The 10,633-nt window shown below is 44.3% G+C and overlaps 1 protein-coding gene across 1 annotated transcript; it reads left to right on the top strand.

Moving 5' to 3' along the window:
• Positions 1-463: 463 nt before the first annotated feature.
• LOC133135627 (endoplasmin-like) lies at positions 464-10,398 on the top strand. Its single transcript, XM_061252783.1, has 18 exons — positions 464-625; positions 1,764-1,872; positions 2,832-2,973; positions 3,059-3,175; positions 3,580-3,911; positions 4,250-4,361; positions 4,610-4,741; positions 4,965-5,081; positions 5,518-5,655; positions 5,750-5,827; positions 6,119-6,184; positions 6,510-6,779; positions 7,690-7,935; positions 8,092-8,228; positions 8,339-8,417; positions 8,711-8,866; positions 9,502-9,621; positions 10,115-10,398. Exons 1-18 carry the CDS (start codon positions 577-579, stop codon positions 10,139-10,141), a joined length of 2,427 nt encoding a protein of 808 aa, XP_061108767.1. The 5' UTR covers positions 464-576; the 3' UTR covers positions 10,142-10,398.
• Positions 10,399-10,633: the final 235 nt, after the last annotated feature.

The following is a 10,633-nucleotide window of genomic DNA, read 5'->3' as shown; positions in this document are numbered from 1 at the left end:
GATGGCTGAAAACTTATTACAGAAGGATGATAATTATTAAATAGGTACTTAGAAACGCATGGGTTTGTATTAAAATTAATTTTGTTTGCAGTTATTACTGTGAATGGGTATCATTAAAAGCAGTCTGGTTCTGTATTATAGCAACAGATTTGGTCGTTAAAGTGAACGAATTTCGTTACTGACATGTCTTTGCTACATAAATACAGAGCTAAATGCAAATTTATGAAATAAGTAACATGTACTTTCATCATCACAGATAATACCGCTACATTCTCAGTCGCTTGTGACTGTAATAAAAATGTTTTTTTCAGCCAATTGAGAGCAGCCACGATTTCGACGTATGATGTTGGACATGGACGACTACGATTGGCAGATCGCAAACCCACATCTTTCTTTAATTGGTTACTTGTTGTGCGTGGTGTCTAGCAATTGGTGGGTTTTTGGTTTTCCTCTTCTTTAAGTATAGGATTTCAGTAAAGTCGGTTCCTGTTAAAATATTTGCCGGGGATAGGGAATACAGCTATCTGAGGAGACGTTATAATCCTACTAGCTACTATTTTAGCTAGCGATACAGATATGAAACGCTTGTGGATTATTGGATTCCTTTGCGCTCTTCTAGCCGTTAGTAAGTATTGGTCAATTTGAGCTCCTTGCATAGCTAGCAGCATTAGCAACTTGAACTTGCCTCTCCACATGACCGAGTACATCAAACTACTGCCGCGGCTGACAGTAACAGCTGGTGTTGTATTTTATTAGCTTTACATTTAGATATGAAAGCAATGCAATGTGGAATAATGATGAGCATCACAATTTCGTAGCTACATGCTTAGATAATTGCGAAGCACGAACGTTATAGCTTCATAGCTAGGTGCATAGACTAACGTTGGCTACAGTTACATTACGTGCATTGTCTCGATATCATGCCAGTTTTTCATTTCCTGAAATGAAACGATACAACTTTAGCGAATGATGCCAATCCACACTGCTATTCGCTGGTTACGTATGACATTTACCTTATAGCTGGACTAGTACACGCTCTAGCACTTGCGCCGGTATTAGCCGCTAAACTGGCTAACCTTTGCAAAGATATATAATTGTCCTAGGTTAGGGATCCTAAAACTTGTTTTGCCAGTATAGGCCTAACGTTACACGATGTGTTGCCAGTACTGTAACACATTTATAGCTGGAATTTGTATTTCCAGAAAATGAATTATTTTGATGGTACGTAGTGATGAGTCTGGAATTCCTGCCTGCTGCCTACTCTGGACATGAAATCGCTATCTGGATGGCTGTTCTGCCAGTACTTCTGCTCTTGCACAAAAATGGGCAGCGGCTGCAAGGACGTGTTCATTTTGCTGTGCATGGCAGGCTATTCAATTACTTTACGATATTGTTTTGCTTGGTTTTAGAATCGTGTGAGTAACTTGAGGGATGTGAAACCCACGTGAATAGTTTACCAATTGCACATACCCGCGTGTTCATTGGATAGCACTGAATTACAGTTAATGATGAGTGGTGGGTGTAGGACCCTACACAATGTAGATCACTTTCCGTTAAGCTTTGTTAAGCATTGCTCAATTTAATGTTATTTAAATATGCATTTGCTGACAAGAGAACACCCTTGAGCACGGAAAGAGAATTTGATATCAAAGCACGTTCTACCGGTCCTAAAGGGTTTGCCATGGAAAGAAATGTCAACTTTTTGGCACTGCAGCTCTTTTCAAGGGCGAAAAATCACGAGCAACACTCTCTTCTGTTCACAGCTTCAGTCAGAGCGGACGACGATGTAGATGTAGACATCGACGCCACTGTGGAGGAGGATCTTGGTAAAAGTCGAGATGCGTCCAAGACTGATGACGAGGTGGTGCAGAGGTTTGTGTGCTAAATACAGTAGCCACGCGCCGCTAACGCGTTCACATGACAACCGGCTGTTACTCCCTGTTACCAGCTCGCTGCTCTCCCTTCCGCTGTCACCGTCTCTGAAAGCGCACTGAAACTGCAACCTTGCCTAACAGATGGTGTACATGGGTAAACACTTTCTCCCTGCGGACAGATCAGCTTGCAGGCAGCGGTGAAATATCAATTAACTTTCTGCTGCTCTGGTCCCCGAGTGCATTGAGCCGGCTGGGTGTTTCAGAGGCTCAGCTTGAGCGGTTCATTAAGGCAGGTGCAGGCTGTGTGCCTTGAATCAAAGGTTCTGGTGGTTCTGAGTTTAGCAGGGACGTGTAAAATGCATTTGAGCCCATTTGGGGCGAAATGGCTCAGGCAGTAAGAGCAGTCGTCTGGCAGTCGGAGAGTTGCCGGTTTGATTCCCTGCCCGGGCTGTGTCGAAGTGTCCCTGAGCAAGACACCTAACCCCGAAATGCTCCTGACGAGCTGGTCGGTGCCTTGCATAGCAGCCAATCGCCGTCAGTGTGTGAGTGTGTGTATGAATGGGTGAATGAGAAGCATCAATTGTACAGCGCTTTGGATAAAGGCGCTATATAAATGCCGACCATTTTACCATTTACCATTTGATCATTGTGCTAAGTTTTCAAGGTCCATATGGAAAGAAATGCCTCCAAATATGAGTGAAGGAAAGGAGTAGACATTTTTTAGAGTAGGCTATTGGGATGCATCTCCTGTGCCATACTAGTGTTTCTCGGAGTTGTTATTAAAATGGAGCCATGAGCAGATGCCACGCCAAAGTGAAGTGGCTGCATTCATTTCATTCATGTTAGTTTACTACTCATCATGTTCTCTCCTAACCATATTCCTGTTACCCCGGTGTAGGGTGGAGTGTGTTGTCTTCTGTGATGCCGACTGACTCTGGTATTTTGTGCCCACTGTAGGGAGGAGGAGGCGATCCAGCTGGACGGCCTTAACGCTGCTCAGATAAAGGAGATCCGGGAGAAGTCGGAAAAGCACGTCTTCCAGGCCGAAGTGAACAGGATGATGAAGCTCATCATCAACTCTCTGTACAAGAACAAGGAGGTTAGCGCTCCCGATGCTGCAACATCAGATAAGAACGCCGCACAAAGCGCCAGATGGAGCTGATCCTTTTCCGTTCTGAATTTAGATCTTCCTCCGAGAGCTGATATCCAACGCTTCAGATGCCCTGGATAAGATCCGGTTGCTGTCCCTGACCAATGACGACGCTCTTTCCGGTAACGAGGAGCTCACAGTGAAAATTAAGGTGGGTGATGTGTGATGTTCCTCCTTATGGAACTGGTTTGGTGGGTTCCACCGACATTAAATTAATTATCTGTATTTGAAACATTGCCAACCTGAGGACCAAAAGCTGTAAACAAGTTATTGACTGGATTGAATTTTATACTGACTATACTGACTGAGTTCTGAAAAATGTTTCATCTTGGAAGATGAAATGCAGCATTTATACCTTTGATGTCAACATCTTATAGTTATTAGCCGAAGTCACATCAGTTACATCAGTACTGAAAATGTACTTAATATCCAGTTTTACTTTTTCTCTGTCCAACTCATGAAAGTACAGTACTAATACGTAAACTGTCAGATCTCATCAAAGGGGGGGAAATTATTAAAATCTGTCGTTCATATATGTGTAAATTCCCCATGCAGTCCGACAAGGAGAAGAACATGCTGCATATCACAGACACAGGCATTGGCATGACCAAAGAGGACCTTGTGAAGAACCTGGGCACCATCGCCAAGTCTGGCACCAGCGAGTTCCTCAACAAGATGACGGAGATGCAGACGGAGGGCCAGTCCACCTCCGAGCTGATTGGCCAGTTCGGTGTCGGCTTCTACTCGGCCTTCCTGGTGGCCGACAAGGTCATCGTCACGTCCAAGCACAACAACGGCACCCAGCACATCTGGGAGTCGGACTCCAATGAGTTCTCCGTCATCGAGGATCCTCGCGGGGACACCATGGGCAGAGGCACCACCATCACGTGAGTGATGGCTGTGACAAGCTCACTATGGTTATGGATCTGATTGACTTGCCTTTCTGGATCCACATTGGTAGCTTGCTTAGGTCTTCTGCAGATTATTTATCATCATCTTTATGATTGCTGTTTTGCTGCTACTGCAACTATTGCTACCATTTCAGAACTTGCAGAACTGTAATTCAGTCTCATCATGTTTATGAAAATCCACTGACTAGTGGGCTTCCAAAAAAACTCAATAAAATGATAATTTATTTGTAAAGGTACCTTCAGTAATGTGTAGGCATTGTTGACGCATGGAATAGCTGTTCCAAAGAAAAACTATTTCCTTTTTTAATAAACAGGCTAGTGATGAAGGAGGAGGCATCAGACTACTTGGAGCTGGAGACCATCAAGAACCTGGTGAAGAAATACTCCCAGTTCATCAACTTCCCCATCTACGTATGGAGCAGCAAGGTGAGAGTCCTGTTTCCTCAGGGTAGATTCAGTGTCCTGTTCTAGGGAGTTTCACAGTATGGGATTTTACTTGCAACAATGAGAAAAGGACAACTTTGTACTTGCAAGGCTGTGATGCAATTAGCAAGTTCTAAAAAGACAGTAAATTTGTTGAGCAAGAGCTTGAATGGAATACCTTGTGGACCTGTGCTGTGATAAGCTGCTGCTTGAAGCTGTAGAAACGTATAAAGCGAATTCTTCCTGTTCAGACTGAGACGGTGGAGGAGCCTGTCGATGAGGCGGAAGAGGCCGATGCTGAATCCGACAAGAAGGATGCCACCGAAGACGAGGCTGACGTGGAGGAGGAAGAGGAGGACAAGGACAAGCCGAAGACTAAGAAGGTAAGAACAGTGTGGACACCTTAACTAAATCAACCCCCACCCAATCCTTTCTTGTTTTAGTTTTTTTCCATTTTGGAATATCCTGTCATATTTAATGTTTTGTCCCTTTGCTGCAGCCTCCTTCATTTAAGGACTGTGGTGATTAGTATGCGTCTGTCAGTGTATTATGACATTATTTTGTTCCATGACATGAAAATGAATTGGGTGGCCATTTTGTCTCCAGGTAGAAAAGACAGTGTGGGACTGGGTGCTCATGAATGATATCAAGCCAATCTGGCAGAGACCGGCCAAAGAAGTGGAGGAGGACGAGTACACCGCCTTCTACAAGACCTTTTCACGGGTACGACCGACACTCTGATCCTCAGCCCTGGTTCTGAGGAGGTGATGAATTAATTAGGTGGGGCGGAATTGCTTTCAACCAGTTAGACTGGCTTAAACGGAATACTGAGAAAGGCAGAGTATAGGCACTTTGCTACAGGCAAGAATGAATATGCAAATAATAACAGAGTGAACCTGATTCAGATCGGGCACCATGCTGAGACATGAGCCTCAAAATGTGGTGGCATTGGGGGCCAATATAGATCCATTGATCAGCTTGGTGCATCCCTAGTTTCTATGGGACCATCGCCAATCATCCGGTAGTCTAGTATATCTATTAAATAAAAACGGAGTTCTGTATCAAGCCCTGGAGCTGTGTAAAATGAGGCCAGGTTATGGTTTTGCCAAAAATTCTCTTCGCTCTTCTGAAACCGGTTCTGTGGCTCTGTGATCTGCAGGATACGGACGAGCCCCTGTCTCACATTCACTTCACCGCTGAAGGAGAGGTCACCTTCAAATCGATCCTGTTTGTGCCCGGGGCCGCACCCAGGGGGCTTTTTGACGAGTACGGCACCAAGAAGAACGACTTCATCAAGGTACCGCCTTTTATCCACTGCTTGGTGGTGCTTATGGAGGGAAGTTTCCTGTTGTTTTTGGCCAGCCATAACCCACATTGTCCTTCTATCGCAGCTCTTTGTCCGTAGAGTGTTCATCACGGACGACTTCAATGACATGATGCCCAAGTATCTGAATTTCGTCAAGGGTGTGGTGAGCATCTCTTTTTTTAATTTCATTTTTCGTATTAATTGCAGAGAGAGGGAGTTGTCTGAACCCGGGGTCTGATCCAGAGGGATCTCAAGCATGTTTAAACCTTTTAAGGTGTTAGATCACACGTGATTTAAAATATTCTTAACTGAACATTCAAATATTCTTAACTAATGCTGATGTAATGATCACTACTGGTAATTGGACGCAGTGGAGTTCTAGAAGGCTGACTTGGTATAAAAATTCATAGAAATTACACTTCAAAGGGTTAATGTTAAAGCCTTGTCCCTTCAGGTTGACTCCGATGACCTTCCCTTGAATGTTTCCAGAGAAACTCTACAGCAGCACAAACTGCTCAAGGTGAGTTTTGGGCAACCCATTGCCTGTTGTGGTTGAATTCCCACCACACCACATCTTGTGTGTGAACAGTTCTAAACAATTGCTGTTAATCATTGTAATTATCAAAATAGGTGGCTGGGGTGGTGAGATTGGGAAGGTCCCCCTCCCCCCAATCTCTAAGGATGCTTAGGACCACAATGGAAATGAGCTTTCAAGCCTTCTTGTGTTATCCATTGGTAGTTTTTAAGAGTGGTACTGGATTATGTTTTGGCTTCTGATTATTGAATAAAATCCATCAGTGGTTTGGCTACAAGGCTAACAACCTCCTTTTTGGTGGAATCCTCAGGTCATCCGGAAGAAGCTGGTGCGTAAGACCCTGGACATGATCAAGAAGATCGCCGAGGAGCACTACAACGACAAGTTCTGGAAGGAGTTTGGCACCAACATCAAGCTGGGCGTGATCGAGGACCACTCCAACAGGACGCGCCTGGCCAAGCTGCTGCGCTTCCAGACATCCCACAGTGAGACATCGGTCTCCAGCCTGGAGCAGTACCTGGAGAGGATGAAGGAGAAGCAGGAGAAGATCTACTTCATGGCCGGGAGCAGCAGGAAAGAGGTAGGAGCACCTGCTTAGCCGTAATTTACAGTGCTATAGTTGTTCAAAGATGGAGAACTACCGCCCACTAGGAAAAGCTCAGAAAAGCTTGAGGCAAAATTATAAATTCATAAGCGTAGGGAGAACTTCGCTCTTGAATAAATGCGTATGAAATTTGCACTGGAGAAAATGTGTGGATGTCCTTATTTTGGAAAGTTGTAGTAGTTATAAGGGTAGCTAAAATCTAGCAAACTTACAGGTGTACCTGCCCCCTCCTTTCCTCCATGTCCATGTATGCCGTGTTTGTGCTTGGGCTTCTGGATTGGTTGGGGCTGAAACTCTGCATGCCAGTGGGGATGGCTCTAGGCAAACTTGCTGCTGTGGGGTGGGAGAGCGGGTAGTCCGTGTGGGCGTGGAATTATTTTCTTTTAATGACAAATCATAAATTCATTACATTTTCTGTCAGGCAGCGTTGGCAATGATGAAATGCTCTCTAAATCACATCCAGAATAATCTTGGGTAAAAATCACTCCACTATCCCTACTGAAGCCAAGCAAATCACATTTACATAGCGACCAATCAAGATGCTGTTCCCAGGCTTGGGCAAGTGCAGAAGTAGTGGAATTCTCTGAAGTAGTTCGCTGTGACAAACACCCTAAGGTTCAGTTTAGACAGGCTGATGGCAAGTGTCATTTTAATTTCAAATTGTAATATTGCCTTCGGTACATTCCCCATTTCTGACATGCAAATTCATCCATATGGAAAACTACACTGGGGGTAATTGTAATATCACTGGAGGTAAAAGTGAGCATTGCTGGCCTGAATGGCCTGTTCTCTGCGAGTTTGAGCAAAAGGACTAAAGGGACCTTCGCCTGCGACCTTTCTCACGTCCCTCCCCTAAACTTCTCACCCCCCCCCCCCCCCCCCCCAGGCGGAGTCCTCTCCCTTCGTGGAGAAGCTGCTGAAGAAGGGCTACGAGGTGATCTACCTGACCGAACCCGTGGACGAGTACTGCATCCAGGCCCTGCCCGAGTTCGACGGAAAGCGCTTCCAGAACGTGGCCAAGGAGGGCGTAAAGTTTGACGAGAGCAACAAGGCGAAGGAGAAGAGGGAGGCAGAGGAGAAGGAATTTGAGCCCCTCACCAACTGGCTGAAGGACAAGGCCCTGAAGGATCAGGTACTTTCACCTGTTTGTGTAGTGATTTGATGAATAATTATTTTTTCACCACCCCCCACCAATCTGCAGCCGCTGAAGATTGGGATGGTAGGGTTTTTGGATGGTTTGGGACAGGTTTTCACCATTTTGAAAGTGATTGTGTTTCCTGCTTTTCAGATTGAGAAGTCTGTCCTCTCCCAGAGGCTAACCAACTCTCCCTGTGCCCTGGTCGCCAGTCAGTACGGCTGGTCTGGGAACATGGAGAGGATCATGAAGGCACAGGCTTATCAAACCGGAAAAGATATCTCCACAAAGTAAGTTTAATATTAAAATAAGATATTAAAGTATTAATATTTCTGCTAATCTTAATGGTTTTTACTGCATGCCGGCTTTAATGTTGCATTTTTATTTTTTAATCTACCAGCTACTATGCAAGTCAGAAGAAGACCTTAGAAATAAACCCCAAACATCCCCTCATCAAAGAGATGTTGAAACGGGTCTCGGTAAGTTTCTTCTCATCCAAATGCGAAACTTCTATCTGACCTTAGATGAATGGCCTGAGATTTCTCTGGGTTTACCAAATGCATCTTTCCTTCCAACAATATCTCCCAACTTTTGTTTTGTATCCAGTAGCATAGCACTGCCAAAGTACTTCTGATCAGGGAAGTCATGACTGAATTTTTTTTAAATGCATAATTTGTTCATCATTCCCACTGCGTGGGCGGATGCAAGTTGGAGCTGGAATGGGAGTAGTGAAAACTTCCCGACTCGATACAAACCCAATCTTCTCCCACAGGACAACCCTGACGACCAGACTGCCTCAGATCTTGCGGTGGTTCTGTTTGAGACGGCCACCCTGAGGTCTGGCTTCCACTTGGCCGACACCAAAGCCTACGGAGACCGGATAGAGCGGATGCTAAGGCTCAGCATGAATGTGGATCTCGATGAGCAGGCATGTACAGTGCAGTAACTGGCTCATATCTGTGGCTATGCAGTAGGGATTCTGGGCTTGAAACCCAAAGGTTGTAACTGATTCCATGTGAGCCACTGCTGGTGAACCCGTGAGAAACGTACTTAACCTCCGTTGGTTCTGTGAAAACATCCCAGCTGTCAAAATGCTTGGAATGGAATGGGTTTCTCAGTCTGGATAATAGTGTACAGTATGTTAAATGCTGAAATATTGAATCTGTCCATGAGCAGTAAACGGCTCCATAAATTCCTTGTATCAGTATTAGCAGACGCATACACAAGGGGCCGACCAGACATACAATAAATGCCTTGTGTTCTTCAATGAGCAGGCACATATATTAAAAGGCTTGTATCCTTCAAGCAAAGATGCACTTTGTTTCAATAAATTAAATTCAGGGATTGATCTTTATACAGGATGACAAAACTACGCTTCAGTTTATCATTGCATTTAAAAGCAGCTGACTTAACTGATAAATGCTTAAGTACAGTATGCATCAGGCTTATGAACCAAGCCCAACCCATGGCAGAGAGGGGAAAAAGGGAAAAGGATGGTCAATGGTAGGTGGGGTAATGTACCACTGGTTGGCTCTGCTGTGCTGTTCCACCCCTCTTCCACAGGTGGAGGAGGAGCCCGAGGAGGAGCCCGAAGAACCAGCCGAGGATGATGATGATGATGATGATAATGATAATGATGATGATACTACTGAAGATGAAGTAAAAGCAGAAGACGAGGAAACGGTAAGTGAATAAAAGCTGTAATCACAGCAATTAACATGAGAATTCCCTTTATTTGACCTTATTTTAAGTCAAGGCTAGAATGTAGCTTTGTAACGCCCGCTTATAGTTCTTGAAGGTCCCTACTTGAACCCCAAGCTGACCACAATTGGCTGGCACGTAACCAGAATTGATTTTTGACTTCTACTTCCGACTCAGAAATGTTGAAATGCACATTTCTATTGGAAGAGAGATCTTTTCAAGCCCTTTAGGGGGAAAGATTTTGTGGGATGCTTATTAACCCTTCAAGGTATAAGATCACAATTGTGATTTTAGAATGTTCTTAACTGATGCTGATATTATTCTTTAACAATCACTACTGGTTATTGAAGGCAATGGGAGGTCTAGACTAGCACTGACTGAAAAAATGTTCCAAAAAACCTACTCATCGAAGGGTTAATACTGGCACAGTAACTTCCATCTGCCTGTGTTGTGATGTGTTGCTTCTGTCTTGCAGGCTTCGACAGAGAGGGATGAACTGTAGAGTGCTGAACCGGGGGAAGGGTATGGGAAGGAAGGCGGGGAGCAGAACAGACTGGAGCCGTCCAAGCCAATTGTCACTCTGCTGTGGGAGGGGCCTAGCTGGGCTTTGGGGGTTTTTTAAAGAGGGATTTTGTTTTTGTTTGTTTGTTTGTTTGTTTTTTTACCTTCCTCATGACTGTAAATTTGTTAATATTTAACTTGCCCAATTATGGAGTGATATCATGTTGTCATGTGAACCAGTAAATGTTTTCAGAAAGGGATGTGGATGAGCGTGTTTATTGACACTGTTATATACACTCAGTGGGCACTTTATGTATTTGTCTTTGTCTGAAACAAAAATCCAAAGATTTTGGAGTATGCTAGTATATATAATGTTATGCTTGGTGCTTAACTACTGATTCCCCTAATATTAGGCAATCTAGGTGCAATTTAGTCTTGTTTCCAGAAAACATTGCAAATAAAGACTCAGATCACAAGTAATACTTGAATGAAA

Source organism: Conger conger, chromosome 8 (genome assembly GCF_963514075.1).
Source record: "Conger conger chromosome 8, fConCon1.1, whole genome shotgun sequence".
Classification (NCBI taxonomy): Eukaryota; Metazoa; Chordata; class Actinopteri; order Anguilliformes; family Congridae; genus Conger; species Conger conger.
This window is presented reverse-complemented; position numbering and strand designations above follow the sequence as displayed.